Source organism: Lytechinus pictus, chromosome 1, assembly GCF_037042905.1.
Source record: "Lytechinus pictus isolate F3 Inbred chromosome 1, Lp3.0, whole genome shotgun sequence".
Taxonomy (NCBI): domain Eukaryota; kingdom Metazoa; phylum Echinodermata; class Echinoidea; order Temnopleuroida; family Toxopneustidae; genus Lytechinus; species Lytechinus pictus.
In genome coordinates this window covers 39,367,586-39,388,624 of record NC_087245.1, presented here as the reverse complement: position 1 = coordinate 39,388,624, position 21,039 = coordinate 39,367,586, and the positions used below count along the sequence as shown (strand labels likewise).

At 36.5% G+C, this 21,039-nt stretch overlaps 1 protein-coding gene and 2 non-coding genes across 3 annotated transcripts; 2 read left to right on the top strand and 1 right to left on the bottom strand.

Moving 5' to 3' along the window:
• Positions 1–5,283: 5,283 nt before the first annotated feature.
• TRNAF-GAA (transfer RNA phenylalanine (anticodon GAA)) lies at positions 5,284–5,378 on the bottom strand. The gene has a single exon. It is a non-coding gene; the product is annotated as a tRNA-Phe (tRNA).
• Positions 5,379–5,721: 343 nt separating this feature from the next.
• Positions 5,722–5,816, top strand: TRNAF-GAA (transfer RNA phenylalanine (anticodon GAA)). The gene has a single exon. It is a non-coding gene; the product is annotated as a tRNA-Phe (tRNA).
• Positions 5,817–10,789: 4,973 nt separating this feature from the next.
• On the top strand, positions 10,790–19,154 carry LOC129253552 (uncharacterized). The gene is made up of 3 exons (XM_054891987.2): positions 10,790–11,602; positions 13,489–13,632; positions 14,672–19,154. The coding sequence occupies exons 1-3, from the start codon at positions 11,409–11,411 to the stop codon at positions 15,348–15,350; spliced, it is 1,017 nt and encodes a 338-aa protein (XP_054747962.2). The 5' UTR covers positions 10,790–11,408; the 3' UTR covers positions 15,351–19,154.
• Positions 19,155–21,039: the final 1,885 nt, after the last annotated feature.

Here is a 21,039-nt window from a genome sequence, read left to right as displayed (position 1 = left end):
TTGAATTTACATAAAGGAAATAAATCAACAACGTTCTCTCATTAATTTACTTAAATTGACAATGTTGTTTAAATCATTAATTCAATTGTGCTTATGACTGTCCCCTCCCATGCAATGATTGTTTATTGTTATTTTACCGTGAAATATTGTCAATATATTTTATGTTGTATGATTAATTTTTGCATGGAAATAAAGAATCAATCAATCAATTAATTCAATTAACCTTCATTAAAGTGATCATATAAATTTGAAAAAAAAGCTGAAGGGCACTTTCCCAAAATATAAAGCTCGCGCCGAGAGTTAGCGACTCTCGTCCTCTATTGTCAAACAAGTGAAACACTTCATGGTTTGCAGACTCGCGACGTCGATGAGGAGTTCGTGCCGGGTTCGGTGACTTGCGAAGTCGATGAACAGTCTGTTCGTTGAACGAATGGTAGTCGTGTCGTTGACTTCGATGTCGAATAGATGTGGGTGCTCAATGGAGGTTCCTGGTCCGGATACAATTCCCGATTAAAGGGCTGTTTGAAAATAATCATCACCCTAACTATATAATACATTATTCAATATCACCCTACAATGCAAATCATTAAGTAGGAATATACTATTCACTTTAGTAATTTCTCAAAATATACTCGACAAATTGTCTCTTATTTGATGGAATATGCACTTACAAAAATCGTTCCAAATAATTTGCATTTCCAATTATTTTGTTTTAGTTGACAAACATTGACAATACATGTCCTCTAAATCGTTACAAAGGATTTTCCATCAATCGGCCGATATTTTTTTAGAGACTACGTTTTCTTCTGGTATTGTAAGTATAATAAAAGCAATAAATTTGATTAGTCGTATTACAATACAAATCAATCCTTTGTGGCTGACTTGATATGAATTGATATGACTTGATATGAATCACGTACTACATCAAATAAGAGTCACGTACATCTTCATTTTATTCATATTATTTGTTCGTTCTTTTAATTTGAATAAATTTATACAAAGTGTGCAATTGTGCAAAAGAAGGTCATTCGCATTCTCACGCATGCAGATTTCTGTGCTCACACCAACGTTGCCAGAACTGGCATAATTATGCTTTTTGGCATAATTTCGACCCTTTCAGCATAATTCATTATGCCGGCATAATTCTGGCATAATTAGACTTTTTTTCTGGCATAATTTCGACCCTTTCCCCTTTCAGCATAATTTGGGGCATAATTAGACTTTTTAAGCAAAGAATCTGGCATAATGATAGCATATTTAGCATAATTTAGATCTATTTGAAGATTGAAGCCCTTTTTTTTTTTTTTTTTTTTTTTTGCTGGTCAAATTTTTTTGGCGGACGGTTTTGCCCCCTCCCTGTGGAAAATCCTAGGGTCCAAAACGGTTTGGCATAATTTTTCGCGATTTAGCATAATTTCGCTGCTCCTCTGGCATAATTTGATTTTTTTTCACTGGCCACGCTGGCTCACACACCCCCTCTATATCATGTCTATATAAGCAGCTGAATATTTTGCCACTTCCAGACATTGTTAAATACCAAAACGGCTTTATTTATGTATAAAATACCCCAAACAAATTCTACCACATATTTTTGACAACATGTTCTCTACAGCAGACTACTTTCATTCTTACTACACAATACATGACAAAGATCTACGCTCCCCATTCATGAAATCAGAACATGCTTTCTTCAAACTCGATCACATGCAGTGAATGGATGATTCAAACTAGCTTTGGAATGATACGCCATCCTACTTAAAGGGATGGTCCGGGCTGAAAATATTTACATTTTAATACATAGAGCAGAATTCACTGAGCAAAATGCTGAAAATTTCATCAAAATCGGATAACCAATAATAAAGTTATTAAAGTTTAAAATTTAGCAGTATATTGTGAAAACAGTCAGCATGAATATTCATTAGGTGGGCTGATGATGTCACATCTCCACTTTCCGTTTTCTTATGTTGTTACATAAAATCATAATTTTTTTCATTATTTCATACTTGTGTGAATAATATGTCTCCCTTATTATGAAATAAGTTGCAGCAATAAATATCTAATGCACTAAATCAGTCGTCAATCCAATTATTTCAGTTCTTGGAGGAAAAAATTTGAATAAACCTAATTTCGTATAATAAAATACAAAAGAACAAGTGGAGATGTGACATCATCAGCCCACCTAATGAATATTCATGACGACTGTTTCCACAAAATATTGCTAAACTTTAAAATTCAATAACTTTGTTATTTGTCATCCGATTTTGATGAAATTTTCGGCATTTTGCTTAGTGAATTCTAATCTATTTACTAAGCTATACATACTTTCAGCCCGGACCATCCCTTTAAAGAGCTCACCTTCATTAAAGGGATGGTCCATGCAGGCTGATGTTATTTATATCTGAATAAATAGAGTAAAATTCACAAAGAAAAATGCTGAAAATTTGATCAAAATCGGATAACAAATAACGGAGTTATTGAATGTTAAAGATTTGCATTATTCCGGTGAAACAGTTCTAGGCATGTCTTTATGAATATTCATTAGGTTGGCTGATGATGTCATATCCCTACTTGTTCTTTTGTATTTTATTATTTGAAATAAGGTTTATTCAAAGTGCATTAGTTATTTATTGCCGCAACTTATTTCATCATAATGGAGACACATCATTTACACATGTATGAAAAAATGAAACATTTATGATTTCATGTAATAACATAAGAAAAGGGAAAGTGGAGATGTGACATTATCAGCCCACCTAATGAATATTCATGACGATGTGCAGATACACAATATTGATAATCTTTAAAATTCAATAACTTTCTTATTTGTTATCCGATTTTGATGATATTTTCAGCATTTTGCTTTGTGAATTTTACTCTATTTATTCAGATATAAATATTTTCAGCCAGGACCAACCCTTTAAATACTTTCAAAGAATATTACAAGTCTTTTCTACAAGCTCACATTGAATAATAGCATATGTACATTACATCAGGTTATTCATTTGTGTATGTATACTTGTTTTTTGTACTGGGTTTGTCTGGCCTTAAAGGGATGGTCCGGGCTGAAAGTATTTATAGCTTAATAAATAGAGTAGAATTCCTGAGCAAAATGCCGAAAATTTCATCAAAATCGGATAACAAATAACAAAGTTATTGAATTTTAAAGTTTAGCAATATTTTGTGGAAACAGTCGTCATGATGTCACATCCCCACTTGTTCTTTTGTATTTTATTATATGAAATTAGGTTTATTCAAATTTTTCCTCCAAGAACTAGAAAAATTGGATTGACAACTGATTTAGTGCATTAGATATTTATTGCTGCAACTTACTTCATTATAAGGGAGACATATTATTCACACAAGTATGAAATAAAGAAAAAATTATGATTTTATGTAATAACATAAAAAAACGGAAGGTGGAGATGTGACATCATCAGCCCACCGAATGAATATTCATGACGACTGTTTTCACAAGATATTGCTAAACTTTAAACTTCAATAACTTTATTATTTGTTATCCGATTTTGATGAAATTTTCGGCATTTTGCTCAGTGAATTCTACTCTATGTATTAAGATATAAATATTTTCAGCCCGGACCATCCCTTTAAGGAATGCCTCCTTTTATTATATACTTGCATATTTTTATCCAGTCTCTCTTGCTCATCTTGTCTACTTTGGAGCTCATTTTATTCTTCACTTCTCTCCTTTCTTTCACTTTCCCTTTTATTTCCTTCTACATCTAGCCCCTTCTACTGATTCTTCTCTCTTCTGTTTATTTGTACCCCTTTTCAGCTTCCAAACATATGCACAAAAACTCAAGGATGCTTTCTATTAACATTCCTTTGCAGCTATATAAATAGGTTTGTAAGGTTGTATTATTGTAAAGTTACACTTTTTAACGAGAAAGTTGCTTATAGATTTTTTTAGTATACGCTTTGCAAATCATATATAGAACCCCTCCTTACAGGAGAACACTTAATATTTAGTACACTGCAAAAACGCCGGTGTTAATTCCACACCAGCCTGAAATCTATATTGGTCCACACTTAAACCTGAGTTTAAGTTAAACCCGACTTCAGAATACGGGCCATTTAAAGTTGTGGTTTAAGTATGGGAAGCCAAAAGTATCAAAATTTTTATTAAGTTGTATGTTTCTTATATTTACTGTGCTCTTTCCTGATTTATCGATGGTGAAGACAATCATCTATTTATACTTCCTATACAATTATGAATGATTTGAGAGCCAAATGAGCTGAAATATGATATCTCTATTGTTAGGCCCGTATTCTGATAGCAGGTTTAACTTAAACTCAGGTTTAAAGTTATCGTTTAATTATGGATAGCCAATTGTTACATAAAACACTAACAAAGAGATATCATATTTCAGCTCATTTGGCTCTCAAATCATTCATAATTATCTAGGAAGTATAAATAGATTATTGTCTTCACCATCGATGAATCAGGAAAGAGCACAGTAAACATAAGAAACAAATTTTGATACTTTTGGCTTCCCATACTTAAACCACAACTTTAAACCTGAGTTTAAGTTAAACCCGACTTCAGAATACGGGCCTTAGTGTTTTATGTAACAATTGGCTATCCATAATTAAACCATAACTTTAAACCTGAGTTTAAGTTTAACCTGCTATCAGAATACGGGCCATAGATACATCTACAAATTATTGTGGAGGCTTCTTATCTAGGATGGATGGGGGTGTGGTGATGAGTATGGCAATGAAATCAAGCTATTCTATATATCTGTTTTTTTAAGATAAGTTTAACCCCCCCCCCCCTCCTTTCCCAAAGTAGTCTACTTGCTTTGTTACATCCATTCAACACAAAAATAAAACAAAGCAAAGCAAAGCAAACGAAAAGGTGCCCCTTCGATCGGCCCACGACGCCAACGAGTGTATGATTGGGGGTGATGTTGTATATCTAACTAACGATTTTCAAAGTAAATAAACTCGTCTATTTTGGTATTTTAATTTCCATATTCCCATTCGATATACAAACTTTTATAAATGTAAAAAAAAATCATATAAGTGTAATGATCTGTAGTGAAAGACAATCCTTTTCTTAGAAATTGTCCTTCGTCATGGCGTTTGGTGAAATACTGGGGAGCGTTTCACGGAAGGACTTATCGGTCAGTTTCCATAGCAACAGTGCTTCTCAGTCGATCAAATTCAGATCCGACAACTTGTGGGTCGAAAATGTTTGATAAAACGCTCCCTAATTGGCTGAGAGATGGTGATTTTAGACAATAAAAATGGTGACAAAAGTTCTGCCGAGACCCGGGACAGTTCATAACTTCGTATGGTTTTGAACCAGGGACCTTCAGATCTTCAGTCTGACGCTCTCCCAACTGAGCTATCTCGGCGTCTGATAACTGTAATCAACTATCAGACTATGAATTATCAAGGAGGCTTTTTATTCAAGATAACAAGGTATCGGATTTGCACAGTACGAGACTCCAGTATATTGTTGCACGTCACCCGGGCATGCAGTTTGGACATCTCAGCCCGAGCTTCCAATTCAGACAAGTCATGTCTGTGCGTCCGCAGCAGGAAGGGGAAGGGGAGGTGCTGAATAAAGCTTTATTGTTTAAGGTTTATGGAGAAGATTTATTGGAACGACATCATCAAAACCTCCCATTCATGTCCTGAACCCTGAATAGAAAGCCTCCCTGATAATCCATATAGGTTTACAGGAAGTTTCCAGATGCCGAGATAGCTCAGTTGGGAGAGCGTCAGACTGAAGATCTGAAGGTCCCTGGTTCAAAATCATACAAAGATATGAACTGTCCCGGGTCTCGGCAGAATTTTGGTCACCGTTTTTTTGTTTTCTAAAATTACAACCTCTCAGCCAGAATTTGACAAAACGCCAAGGAGTAAACTTATTAAAGGAAAGAACATTTGACCTCATCCGTCATGTAGGCCTATGGCCCTTTAATATTTTTGGTTCATTCCGTTACTGGTGTCATAGTGAGGGGGGGCGGGCTGGTATGAAATTGGATAAGAACAAATTGGATAAGAAGTTATTGTTAAAAAAACTTTGCCGAGACCCGGGACAGTTTCTTTGAAAAGGAGTTAAATTGTCTTCGGATTGGACGAGACTCATCACATATAGCTCACCGTACACCATGTTAATGTAGGTGTCAATACGGCGGAAACTGTATTTTTTAGGCCAAAGAGAGTATAGGAAGATGGCAAGAACAGCATCTTTATCAGCATCCGTCACAGCGCCATCCCTTTCCATCTGTATAAATAGACCAGTTCGGATTTCGGTCAAATGACTTTTTATTCCTTTAATTCTGTATTATAAGCAGATTTCAAAGCAAGATATTATGTGAGCATGTACATTGCTGGATGCAGAAATTAAATAGACCTAGAATAACACACCAAACACTCTATGAAGGCAATTTTTTTTTCTACTTTGAATGCATAAGCATGTCGTTATAACAAATTTGAAATACTTGGCCAACTGTGAAATACCCGTCGCCAGAGTGTTGTTTTTTGTGGAGCTAATTCAAAATAAAAAATTCAAAAGAATATATATGAATAATCAAGACATTAAATTCAGTGCTTATCTCATTGAATATGAAACCACCATGTATCACTTTAGTACAAACATGACAAATGACCTTCTTCTGACCATGCGCAGAATGGAACTCCGAATTGGCTTATTGCCAGTGTAGGAACCAGGTAGGGGCATATCCGCCCCGCCCCCCCCCCCCCCCTCCTTGAGATGCACCAAAATTATTGTTTAGGGGAATATGTCATGGGGACGCAAGTGAAGTTTTTTTTTTTTCTTGGCTTGTTAATTTTATCCTGGAACAAAATAACCTCGATCATGGCAAATTACCACGATTATTGCTCTATAAGCCAGTTCACGGTTAGCTCATGATCAACTTTTCTCAAATGACTTTTGTGATTTTTCATTAGGATAAGCACTATCATTTTCAAATGTAGATGTTGCGTAAGCTTTACCGGTAGAGTATTCAAATTCTAAGAACAAAAGGCATTGTATAGACCAGGTGACTAGAATACTACATCAGGGATAAAGTTTGGAAATCTGTTTTATTGTCGATCTGCCTTTGGCACATTTGACTATTGTTTAGGCTACTGTCAAATACCAGTGATTATGAAGGCTCTATTTATTACTCTTCAGCTTGGATGTGATAAATATTTTGAAAGGAATACATGAATAATCATCAAATCACAAATGCCTATGTCAGTGAATTTGAAAGCCACCTTCATGGTTGTCTCCAATGACCTTTTTCTGCTCGTGCGCAGTTTACAACCGTGAACATGCTTATTGAGACTCGGACTCTATAAAGTGAGGCTCGACAGCCACTCTAGAACTGTAGAAAACTTAACACCAGGCGCGACACCATCGTCTTTCGAGACGAACGGATGCCGATGACGACGAATGTCTCTCAACTGTCTTACAAAAAAAAGAGAAGATATTATTATTCTGCTATAATTATTATATCCAATGACTTTTCCTATCTTACATTGTGAGATTGACGGTAGTGATATCCCGTTTTTTCACCATTATAGCCTACAATTTTGGTAGATAATATGCAATTGCACTTGTATTGGCCAAATTTCTAGATGAGATTTAATATAAGCTTAACACCTCGACCCCCAGAAGATTATGCCCCCCCCCCGAACCACATCGACCCACCATGTATTATTGATTGAAAATAGCCATTGGAGCGACATATCAATTTGGTTTGGTTATATCTTTCCAGTAGCCAGGTAGCATAATGTTCAACAAAAATAATTGATGCTCTGACATAGCGACGGACGTGAATCGTTTATTGCATTATCCATTGAAAAATGCGTATTATATTTGGAAGCCTCCTGTTATGACCGCCATAAATAACTATGCGTCATTGGGTTTTTTATATGCCCTTGCAGACAAAGTCCGGACATGCCGGAGGGGGCAGTTGCCCTGTCCGTCCGTCCGTCCCCGGGCCCCTTGGTTTCCGCGCAATAACTCGAAAAATATTTAATGGATTTTTTAAATTTTTGGTGTGTAGGTAGATGACACCAAAATACAGGCTTAGTTCGAATTCGTAGTCCGCAGGTCAAAGGTCACAGCTCATTATTATATATGCGAGTTGGTTCAAAGGTCTAAATTTGTTCATTATATGTATGCATATTGGTTTCTGCACGATATTAAGTTCAATCATATTGAATGAATTTCTGATCGCGTTAAGCGGGGGCATCTGTATCCTTTGGACACGTCAAATTTCTAGTTTTCATCTATGTATGTTGGAAGCATCTGAATCCTTATTCAATCACAGTGCACAGACTTTTCTCTTAAGCCAGTTCGTAGTTCCACTCTGCGCATGATCAGAAGATTCTGCGCATGATCAGAGGAAGGTCATTTGTACTAAAGTGACCAGGGGCCCGTTTCTCAACACCGTCATAAGTCTAACTTCTTGACTAAATCGAAGATAGTGAGCTACTTGTCCGCTAACCGTTTTTTTTTTTTCACGAAGCCCTCTTTGCCAAGATCGGGGACAACAACCTGACTAAATATTTATGACACCTCCGAACCTGTCATAACTTCTTTCTTAATGACGTAGTGGCATCACGTGGGTAGACTATGACATGCAAAAGTGCCTCGAAATTTGAAAATTATAATCTTACGTAATCATTCATAGAAGTTGAAATTACATTACAAAACAGGTGTGATAGATCATTCAATAATTTTTGTAATGCACAGAAACTATAAAAACTGTTGGTCAAACGCAACAAAACCATTCATTTTGAAATAGTAAAATAATTGAATCGATAAAGATTCTACCACGTCAGGCCATCCATAACTGGACTCGTATTCGTCGTTTTCAGACACTTATCAAAATTTTTGATAAATGCTATCTCTAATTTATGCAAAAAATTGTCAAATCGTGGGTTTCGGTATGTAAACATTTAAAATTTATGTTAAACTATATTTTGATGATGTTTGGAACCATTAATAAACGTATAATTATCATTATTTTACAAAGAAAACAACTGTGGTTTACTTTCGTAAACTATCAAAATTTACTATCCCGGGGATACCCATCTCAATGTCCACATGTAAGTTTTTAGTCATGAAATGAATTATTCATAATTTGATTTTCTCAGCAAATGAATGCTCCAGTCTTCATGGTTTAAGTATGCATGGTACATATTTCGCCTCTGCTATTATTTTGATTAAATGTATTTCCAAATTAATCACAATAATTGCAGTTTTATCATATTTTTACTTTTAAAAAACTATGCTATTTTGTGACTAAGGCTACGTCTCGTCTGCTCTTTCAACCGATAGTATCGATATCAAGGTATTCTAGTTAGGAAGCCTTTCGTGAAACGGGTTTAGTAAGATTGAAACTAACTCCGTGGTTGGTGGATAAAGATATGACTAACTTGTCCAGGTGTTAAAGGAGAATGAAACTCTTGGAGCAAGTTAGCTTTTGTGAAAGCAGAAAATTCAGAGAATAAGATCAACAAAAGTTTGAGTAAAATAGGACTAGCAATAGAAAAGTTATGAGCATTTGAATGTCGAGATCACTAATGCTATGGAGATCCTCCCTTTGGCAATGCGACCAAGATCTATGATGTCACAGATGAACAACTCTCCCCTTTTGGACACTGAAAATATACCCCAAAACATCTCTTTTTGCTCATTCTAATCATATGACAAACGATTCATCAATGATATAATGTTGTGAAACCAGTCTGTACTAGCTTGTCCTCTCATAAAAAGAACACCTCACCTTGTGATAGATTCTATAAAAGTGAGAATATAAGTGAAATAAGTACTAAAGTAATGAGGGAGTTGTACGTGCAGGGGCGTCGATCCATTTTTCAGATTGGGGGGGGGGGCAAAATCATGAATCAACTTTCGAATTATATATATATATATACATGTGGTGAGTGGTAGCTGTGAAACAATGAAAACATCCTTGCATGTTAGAAATAATAAGCTGAGTGGCGTGTATATATATATGACTCATGAGATGGAGACACATTTCCGGCACATATCTCACCAACAAATTAATGCGAGCGCGAAGCGCGAGCTGAAATTTCTTTATATTCTGACCTGAAAGCTTGATATTCTAAGCATTTTGGTACCAATAGCTAAGATGGGTATCTAAAAAACAATAGATGCGAGCGCGAAGCGCGAGCTGAAAATTTTGATATTTCGATCTGAAAAAAAATTGAGTTTAATGGACGTTTTTAATAAAGAACAAGATATAAATATCCAACAAAAGATTATTGCAAACGAAGCGGGAGTTCTTTTGAGGTTTAGAATTGAAAATGGAACGTTCATTCTATTCACCTATTCAATCATGAAAAGTATGTGTTTTTGCTACAGAAATGATGCGAGCGCGAAGCGCGAGCTGAAATCATTTTATATTCTAATCTGAAAAGCGGACATTTTGAGCACGATTTTAATTAAAGAACGAGTTGTGTATTTCAATCTCGCTTGCTGATTTTTGTGTAACATTACAATCTTATTTTATTTTTTGCACATGCGGAATTATTGGGGGGGCAAAACGATATGTTTGCCCCCCAATATTTTCACTGGTGGGGCGATCGCCCCCCTGCCCCCCAGGATCGACGCCTCTGTGTACGTGTGTGACATCACAGATCTTGGTCGCATTGCCAATGGGAGGATCTACATGGCATTAGTGATCTCGACATTCAAATGCTCATAACTTTCTTATTATTCATTCAATCTTCCTCAAACTTTCAACAATATGTTTCTTTGATTTTTCTCTTTGATATGGATTCAGCTGGTTTCATGGGTTTCATTCTCCTTTAAGAAACGGGCCCATGGTGGTTTAAAATTTAATGAGATAAGCACCAAATTCGATGTCTTGATTATTCATATATTCTTTTGAATTGTGTTTTTCATTCACATCCACAAAAAAATGCGTCCACGAATGATTGGTATATTTCACAGTTTGCCAAGTAGGCCTACATTGTACAACATCCTCTAGTATGCATTCAAAGTAGAAATGCAACAAATACCTTCATAGAGTGTTCATTGATGTGCTATTCTAGTCACCTGGTCTATTCAATTTCTTCATCCAGCTATGTAAGGCAGATGCATACGTAATATCTTGCTTTGAAATCTACCTATCTTAATGAAAGAAATGAAAGGTCATTTGACCAAAATTGTCCCAGAAGTAACTACGAACTGGTCTATTTCGAGTATTGCATTTTTTTTTTACAATAAGTCTCTAGTATATTGTTGCGCTCGAGCAGTTTGGCCTCCTGACCTCGAGCTCCCATTTGTTTCACGTGTAAACACTGCACTCCTGTTGTATGTACCCGGGATTTGTTCTTACCGTATACCCGGCGGCAGTGCTAAGTGTATTGCGTCAGGCTTGAAGGGATAAAAAATGGCTGATCAAAAGTCTCCCAAATCACCGTCGACCTCGTCCGCGACTACGGATTCCAACCAGCACCAGACTCGAGTGATGCTTTGGTGTACGCCTAGGTCAACGTCGACAATTTTGACCAAATGTCTGAGTTTTGTGCCGAATACGCAGGTGTACTTTGAGCCCTATTACTTCTGTTATGAGGCATTGGAAAGGTAAATAATTGATAACATATTATTCCGTTTGTAGGCATATGCTGATAGGTTTGTGCCGATTATGATTCATTCATATTTCTTATCAGCCATTTTTATGATTTCAGACATAGATGTATACAGGATCGAGGCACCGGTAGCAGTTACGCTAAAGAATAATGATAAAAACACGTATAATGCCAAAAGAAACTATCTTAGAAACGTCGTGGTGTACTCTCTAAATGCAAAGGAGTTAATCTGGTCCCTAATCACACTCCTCTCAGAATGAGACAAGGGACTAGTCCTGATGGAATGAGACTTCAATCGTTAAAGAGTGAATTTTTACCCTTTTTTTTTTTTTTAGAGTGAAAGGGTAAAAAATTCAAAAAGAGGTAAAAATTCACTCTTGAAAGATCGAAATCTCATTCCACTAGGACTGGTCCCTCATTTCACTCTGAGAGGAGAGTGATTAGGGACCAGATTAACTCCTTTGCATTAGTGGTTCTGTCTCTCGACTCGTAAAGGGTCGTGTTTTCGAATCTCTTAACGGCCTAGCGTTATTTTGCCAATCTCCATCCAAGTGTTAAATATATAGGTACCCGGTTGGATGCGAAAGTCAGTGTACGCTTATACCAATTTGGTCTTGGAACTCGATCTTGTTGGAATGCTCCCCAGGGAGTGGAGACAGACAGACAGTGCATACACTGTGTGCGGGCATGCCAGGATCCGATGACCGCGGTATTAATTATGTTAAAATCGCTGTAAAGACGTCGTTCCGATGTAATGAGCGCTATATAAAAGCGGATTATATTATTATTATTTGTGATAAGCTCGGTCTCTTCGCTCCATCGCTCCCTTTCTTGCTCTGGAAATTCAATATGCAGTTCTTGTTTTCCTTCGGTCATCTTACTTTCATGTATTTTATTTGGGGAAATGTCTGTATTTTTTAATATAGAGGCAATCTCGCGATTGCTTGTTTAGCCTTCATAATTCCATTTTCCCAAGTTTCTCCATAATATTACAGATATACGTGGCACTTAACCATAACGAGTATAGATCGTGTTTCTCTCAATGTTATTGAGGTCTTTTATGTGTGAGCGGATCGAATAATATCATATTTTATATCACAAAATGATCGTCTGCTTCTCAAGATTGCTGCTCCAGATATGAAACATGTTGACTGAAAGCCATGCTGAAATAGTGCATCAACCAACAAAACTACTTAGACCAATGAATTTTTTTAAGTGATAAGAATACGCCTTGGTAGTCATGGTAATTGCCATTGTCACAACACAGGTCTGTATGCTCTCATTGACGGTGACTATCATTGGAAAAAATAAATGTTCGAGTTAATCGTCCATCCCTACCCTTTTCTCTGCATATAGGTCCATGCTCCATCGGATAACTTAATTGTCTAAATCGTTGGACAACTTCCCTTTATAACCAGTGTCCGGTTTCTGGTTTTTCTATGAGTTGTCCGGGAAAATACTACTGTTTTGTGAAATTCTGCAGGTTACCGGGTCTAGAAGTCCTCTGGCATATTGTCGATCCGATCACTTTTTGAAAGGTCTTTTTTGTCCCAACCCATCCCTTTCTGATGACAATGTTGTATTCACTATGTTGTATCTCCATGTTTGTTTTTAATATATTTTGAATGTTTTTTCATGATATTGTATTTTCATCAGATTGTGGAGATTAACTTGAATTGAAGTGAATTGAAAAAATGAAAGGACTTGTCGGATGGTTTTCTCAAATTTTATTTTATCCGACAGTCACCGGAACTCAGTTAAAGTCAGACACTGCTCTGAGACGTTTTGTTATGTTTGTGTATAAGACAACAATTGTTGAATAAATCCTCCCAGGGTGATTTTTTTCTTGATCATTTCATTTTTTTTTTCTTGCGTGGATAGGTTGAAGAGCTTGGGGATCGACGTCGACCCGTCCTCGATAAAGTCGTACGATGACGTTAAAACGACGGACTGGTGGACGACTGCGAATTTGATCAGCGGTGGAGACTGTGGTAAAGAGGGCACCCCAGACTTCAATAAGATGAAGTAAGTTAACTCATATCACCGGCGTACAGAGAGAAGGGAGGGAAAACGCCCCTTACCCCGAAAGTTCCACGACCAAAAAAAATGATAAACATGAGAAAACAAAAGGAGAATAGATGAAATGTGATATTATTTGTCGCGATTATGTAAAAACTTATTACAAAATAAACTTCTCATTTTATTGTGCTTGCTCGCAACTTTTAAGATTTTTTTTACATTTTACCATGTTGTGCCCCTTCAAAACTGTTACCCTCCCCCCCCCCCCCACTGCTTACAGTTTTTTTTTTTTTAGCAAGGTGAGTAAGGTAAGGACCCATGGCCACTTTCTCAAGTTGGAGATTCAGTCAGGGTATGGCGCTCTGTTGCAACAATATAGATTCGTGAAGCAGGTCCAAAATATATTTCTAAATATGGGGTTACCCCCACAGGCGTGTATCCAGCATCAGATCCTACAAAGCACTTCAGGGCCCAATGCTACTATGCTTTGGCCTTGGGCCCATACATTTCTTTGTAATAGTTGATGCTTGATACGCTAGTAATTCTCCCCCCCCCTCACCTGGCCTCCCTAGAAATACATTTTCGTCTAATAATGTGCATAGGCACTGTATCACGCTCAGAATAAGTATTACGTAATTTCTTTGTCGTCTTGTATGCCCACCCCCTATAAAAAAAAATATCCTGTTGCCACACTGCTCTTCGTCATTGACAATTCAAACTATCTTTTAACAACCCAGACGAGTTTTCCGTAATGATGTGTTTGTATTTTAAGTTCAAGTAGTCAAAATGTTGTGCTTGTTGTGTTCCAATCGCTCTCAAGTCACTTTTAGGTAGCAAAAATACAACAATTTTTTCTTTATTTAGGCCTATACAGATTTAGATGTGGATACCTGTCAATTATCTCGATATGTGTTATGTCATGCGAATTCCATGAAGCTGCTGTCCCTCTTTCCTCAAAGTTTTTTTTTTCTGACATTTACAACGTATTTTCACTTATAATTGATGATTTTTCATTATTCTTACCGATTTCTTATCCTCATTTTAGATACCCTTGCATTAAAGATCTTTGTGAAAACCCGAGTCCGGATAAAGATGTGATATTCGTAAAGGATATGGCATACTGCATTGACGGTCGCTACAATTTCCTACCCGAAAAATCGCTCGGATATCGATACGCGTTTCTGCTCCGACATCCGAGGAAGGTCTTCGCATCTTGGCGAAGAATTATGTTAGATCTCGACCTGGAACCGGAGCCGGAACAGGTGGGTTCGGAACCAAACAAGACAAGGTCTGAAACTTTCCACATGGTGAACGATCTGTCGGCTATTTACGCACCGCCTGGACACTTCTTCAAGGAGACCTATGATCTATGGTTGCACGTCAAGCAGAATTACGATCCGAACCCGGTCGTTCTAGACAGCGACGATCTGCTATCCGACCCGATCACGATGTTACCACGGTTTTGCACCGCGGTTGGAATCCCCTACACAGATGACCTACTGAAGTGGCCTGGAAGTCCGGATACTACTAGCAGTTGGATAAACGCGTTCACACCACCAAACGATTTCGAATTTATCCGGATGTACTGCAAGAATTCCTTTAATACCACACATTTTTTTCCTCCCGGCCCTCTTCCACAACTAGAGGATCTGACTGAAGATATCAAAGAGTGTGTTGAAGCAGTCATGCCCTATTATCAAGAAATGTATGACTCTCGTATTTAGACGTAGGGGTGAGATTTAGATTCAAACCTTGTGGATTTGAATATGAAGCTAAAACAATTGATTTTAGATCTTTTGAGATTTGAAAGTTAGTCCCTAAGATTAGAATATATCCAGAATTCGGCTCGCCATTATTCCCAGCCGATCTGGAAAGATTTTTTGATAAAATTGAAATTTAGAGTGTAGGCCATATACAGGTAACGTTATTTTGTTGTTTTAATCAAATATCATTGGTAAAGAGTCACATAATAATACATCTTTTTAATATATTATAGTATTTATTTCTTTTCCTTTTTAGCTCCATGCATGTTATCAAATCTAGGGGTGCATTACATTTGCTGCCCCCATACGAGTACGAGTCACCCCATATAGGGGTGCCTATGTGCACCCATAGAAGGAGCTGGATTCTCGGTTTTCAAAATAATCTTCATCCCAGCGGCTGGCAAACACTCCAGTCATGAAAGGTTTTGTTTCAAAATGAAAAGAAAAAAAAAATTAAAGCTGTAACTGAGACTTTGCTAAGCCATGCCGTTATTTTGCCATTTTATACCGCTTTCCGTAGCTCGCTGATCCGGGCCAGTCCCTGGCTAAGTCGTAAAATTTTAAGTTTTTGAATGGCGCGGGCTATTTTGGTGCTTTTATCAGCACCAGACCAGCGCCAGATCCGTGCGCTTCTGATATAGTTACTGAACGCAATTATTATTGTGTGGTGCGCGGGCCTGATGCATACCCCCCAAAACAGTATCACTTGCCTAATACTAAGTTTTATGTTACAATTATTACAACAAATGCTTTGACATTGAGATGTGGTAATAGATGTTGAATTCTGTTCAAAACTAGATTCAGGTATTTCTACGACTGTATCGTATTGAAATTGTGTGAAATATCAAATTGATGTATGATTAACATAAGATCATAATTTATACTACTTGTTTTTCTATGAATATAGATGAATAAACACTGTATTTTTATTAATATAATTTCTATAGTAGATGACGAAATGGGTCGTTCTTATGAGATTTCGCGATTTTACACGTACATGACTTGTGTACATACTAATGAGGGCTCAAATTATGCAGTTAGCGATATCCAGCGCCATATAGGGTACACAGAGATGAACCATGTAATGAATTCAAATTTTGACCTTGTTTAATGTCAGGTATTCTGCACCTTAAAAGGTGAAAAATGCACCGTTTAGAGTGTAAACGAATATTTCTTGGTACAAATAAAAATAAAAATGTGTTGCCTTTTTTTCTACCGAGGGTGCAAGATTACACGCCAAAAGATTAGTAGTGTTCCATTTCAGGTTCAAAGATTTATTAGTGTAGGAGTACCGTACGATGACGACAAAAATAAAGAGATGAACAAGTTCATTCCAGTTGAAGTCTATTTATCAGATCTCTTCAAAAAGATTGATATATCAGCGTTCCGTCGAATGTGAAAAACAAATCCTCGTAAATATTAGAAATGTCTTTTTCTGAAGGCTGGGCGAGCCACAGATCCGGAAACCAACTAAACAGCGCACATCCTACTTAAAGGGGAATCCAGCCTTGGCCATAAAATGTTGTGTTGGGAAGGAGAAAAATAAATTAAACAGAATGGTAAAAGTTTGAAAGAAATCGGACAAGCAATAAGAAAGTTATAGCTGTTTTAAAATTGAGATCACTAATACTATGTAGATTTCGAATTGGCAACTGAGTAAGTAACTTATGACAAGGGGCAAGGACAACTTTCCCATATGCCATGTACTTTATTATCAGGGATTTGTGGTTTTTTCCTAAGTACCCATTCCCCTGGGGCAGTAATCTAAATATATCCCAGGTAGTATATTGTTTTATGTCCTCAAGAAAGAAAAATATAATTTGAAATAAAACTTTTGGGAAAAATGACATTTTAGCCATAATATGTATTGGAGTACATGGAAGAGTAGTCCTTGCCTAACATCACTTTGACATCCCATATGCGGCCAATTTGAAGTCTCCATGGGTATAGTGATTACAAATATTTACAACTTTTAAAAATTCATAACTTTCTTGTAGTTTGTCCAATATTGTTCAAACTTTCACCTATCAATTTGTCTGAATTTTCTTTTCCTTATAAAAACAAGTTTTTATTTGGGTTGGATTCCCCTTTAACGAAGAACAAAAATAAAACTGGCCAGAGCTCTCAATCGCCGCGCCTTCGATAAACTAGTTCATTCTCAAACAGCGACAAGTACCTAAAACACTTTCCAATCACAAAGGCCATTACAACCATAACCAATTCAAGCGCGACGCTAGTTGGTCCGATCCTAAGATCGCCTAACCTAAAATTACCAATCACATAGACAGTTACATGTTATAACCAATCAGAAAACAACTCTACTAGAGTGCGTCCAATCAGAGCTCCTATTGTAAAAAAACAAGAGGAGTCGCGCACTCTAGAAACGACAATTATAACCAATCAGAAAACAACTCTAATAGAGTGCGTCCAATCAGAGCTCCTATCGTATAAAACAAGAGGAGTCGCGCACTCTAGAAACGACAACACCCCCTTTAGCCTTAACCAATGAGCGAAATTTAGATTTAAAAAAAAGAGGCGGGGATTAGGATCTCGAAAGAATGTCGGAATTAGCCCCCGGTGATAGTTAATTACGAATGCATACTTTTGGAACATTGAGGTGTACATTTCCATAGTTTTTCATATTTTCCATATTTCTCAATATATTAAAGGAAACGTTTAATTCAACAAAGTTGTATTTAACACGTGTAAGTGACGTGGTGTCCGTCCAGGGGCAGCTTCTGTATACAGAGATTAAACTTGTTTAAAAACATAAACTTACATAGCGCCCTCTTAAGATCAATTCGGCCTAACGTGGCAAAATATGCACGGAAACGTATTTAAAAAAAAAAAGCGTTAAAAACGACCATCCGATTGAGAATCTTTTTTTTTTGCATGGTCAACCCCTCCCCAACCTCCTCTCCCCCCTCCCACACACACTTTCATAATCTTTCCGCGGCCCCCCTGAACGTCGTGAAACATTCGCAATAATCATATACATGTAATTGTTATTGCCCCTATATATCGAACCAGTAGTTATTTGGGCCTTTTTAGGCTCTGAGATAACCAATGATCTAAAATTTTCAATACGGCTCGGAGTCGTTCTGTAGGGAGCGTTTCATGAAAAAAAAATGTCGGAAAAACCGTCTGACATGCCCTGTTTTACCCGACAGGCGACAGTTACCATAGAAACAGTGCTTCAGCCAATTAGAATCAAGGAAAGTTGTCATATCTGACAAATTGTCGGACATTATGTTGGTGAAATGCTACCGGATGTATTATTTCACCCATAACAAATGCAAACTTGATTATCATTTCCAATAAATATGAAAATATTTCAACCATTTCGGTCATTTTTGCCACTTTGATTATCTGTACAATCCAAACCTGTCATCAAGAATTTTATTTATTTCTTTGATTTTGTTTTATTTCCACACTTCAATAACAAAGTATATATAAGTATAATCATTTTTCAGCATTTCATAACAATAAACATAATGATGAACATAATGATACCATAATGATGGATATAGTAGTGTTCTAAGTCAGATATAAATTATACATGGAAAATTTTGTCTTTAAAAATGTTGAAGCATGTATATATATACACACTTCCAGAACCAAGTAGGACCCCAAGGAAGAACAGCAGTATTTTGAAAATACAGCTGAATTGGGTGATCCTCCGTTATTGTATGTATCTCTCTTGTATATTGCATATTTTTTTATCTGATTCGGAAATAAAAACAAACAAATAATGAAAGATATAAATCGTTCATTTTATGCATTTATATGGGGAAACAAACTTGACAAAATAAGTAGAAGGCAAATGTGTCAACTGTATGATAAAGGCGGGGTTAAAATGATAGATATTTTTATACATGCTAAATCTCTGAAGATTTAATGGATAAGACGATTTTTAAATGATTCTCAAAACAGTTTTACTTTTCATATGTTCAATGTTTTCTTAAATCAAACACACAACCTTATTACAGAACATTGGCAGACACGAATTACAATCCATTTTGGAAAGAAGTTTTACTTGCTTGGTCAGACTTGCTTGAATTGTTAATTGATGACACAGCCTGTCAGCCTCTCTGGAATAACCCTCGAATAAAAATAAATAACAAAGCAATCTATTTCAGGTCTTGGGATTTACGAGGAATACATTTTGTTAATGACATTCTTAGAACAGATGGTACCTTCTTTCCATACTTTGAATTTCAACGGGTTTATGGTATACAAACCAATTTTCTACAGTATTACGGTCTTTGTGACGCAATTAGGTCTGGTTTTCCCACACATTTACATATAATTACTAAATCTATTGAACCAATCATTCCTGAAGCTCTGCACCTTGTTGTGAAAACACGTGTAGGTTGCTCAAATAATATATCGCTCTTTTTTTTAACTTTAAAGTTGAAGAATGTTAAGCCCCCATCACACTTATTCGGAATCAGCAGAAATCAAGCAGAAGCTGGAAAGAAAAAAATATTCAAAAAATCTAGAAATTTTTGGGAGGAACTTATGAATTCACCAAACTGGAGTTGAAATTCAGTAAATTGACCAGGTGTATCATCATACACTAGTCAAAATGAACCGCAATGGAGTCAGATTGATAATTCGTGCTACGTTCTTGGACATTCTAGGGGCATTCTAAATATCCTGACTGCATTCTGAGTGCATTCGAAATATTTTTGTCATTTCTTTTGGCCGTCCCGAAGGTTTTGGTCATGTTCAAAACATTCGAGGGATATTTTCGAACGGTGTTCGAAGTAGATTTAAATGACCAACTGGTGGTCAAACAATAGTCCTTTCATTCAGGCCAATTCTGCTTGATTCGGAATAAGTGTGATGGGGGCTTTAGGCTCTTGTCAGCCGGAAAGGTCTGTTAGGTTTTCGAGATGACCTTTGGGTTGCTTTTTGTATGATTCCTTTTCAGGCAACAATGGATAATAAACATAAGATGGTTTCAAATTAAAATTTTATACAAAATATTTTATATATGAAAGATTCTCTGTTGAAATTTGGTATAGTAACAAATATGAAATGTACTTTTTGTATTGATAATGATGAAACATAATGATGGGCGCGTCGTGGTCTAGTGGTTCTGACTCTCCCTTTCAAACAGAGGGTCGTGGGTTCGAATCCTAGCCATGGCGTGTTTTCCTTCAGCAAGAAATTTATCCACACTGTGCTGCCCTCGACCCAGGTGAGGTAAATGGGTACCGGCAGGAAGAAATTCCTCAAAAAGCTGTGCGCACCAGAATCGGTAGACTAGCTTCAATTTCAATTTCAATTTATTTACCATCTTTAAAAATAAGTGTACATAAAAATCTGGCATGAAATACAAATACATATTGTTTAAAAATGGAGGGATACCCTTAATAAGCACAGTGCTTGTAAGCAGGGTCCCAACATACACTAAACATTTGAGGTTAACATTATAAATTATACATTATAACATTATAATACAAATTATACATTAAAATACATATGTAATAATAAACACACACACACATGTGTATACACATAAATTAGAGAGAGAGAAAAATAGAAAGAGAGGGGAGACAGTGAAGGTGGAAGAGGTAGAAAGGAAAGAGTCATGATAAATACCATTCACAATTAAAGAAAAGAGAATGAGAATTTAACATCG

What these genes read in the sequence shown, in the direction of transcription:
- LOC129253552 (XM_054891987.2), top strand. Translation starts at nt 11,409, where the DNA reads ATGGCTGATCAAAAGTCTCCCAAATCACCGTCGACCTCGTCCGCGACT. An exon ending in TGTTATGAGGCATTGGAAAG is followed by an intron (nt 11,603 to 13,488) that starts GTAAATAATTGA and finishes TTGCGTGGATAG; the next exon opens with GTTGAAGAGCTTGGGGATCG. An exon ending in CCAGACTTCAATAAGATGAA is followed by an intron (nt 13,633 to 14,671) that starts GTAAGTTAACTC and finishes TCCTCATTTTAG; the next exon opens with ATACCCTTGCATTAAAGATC.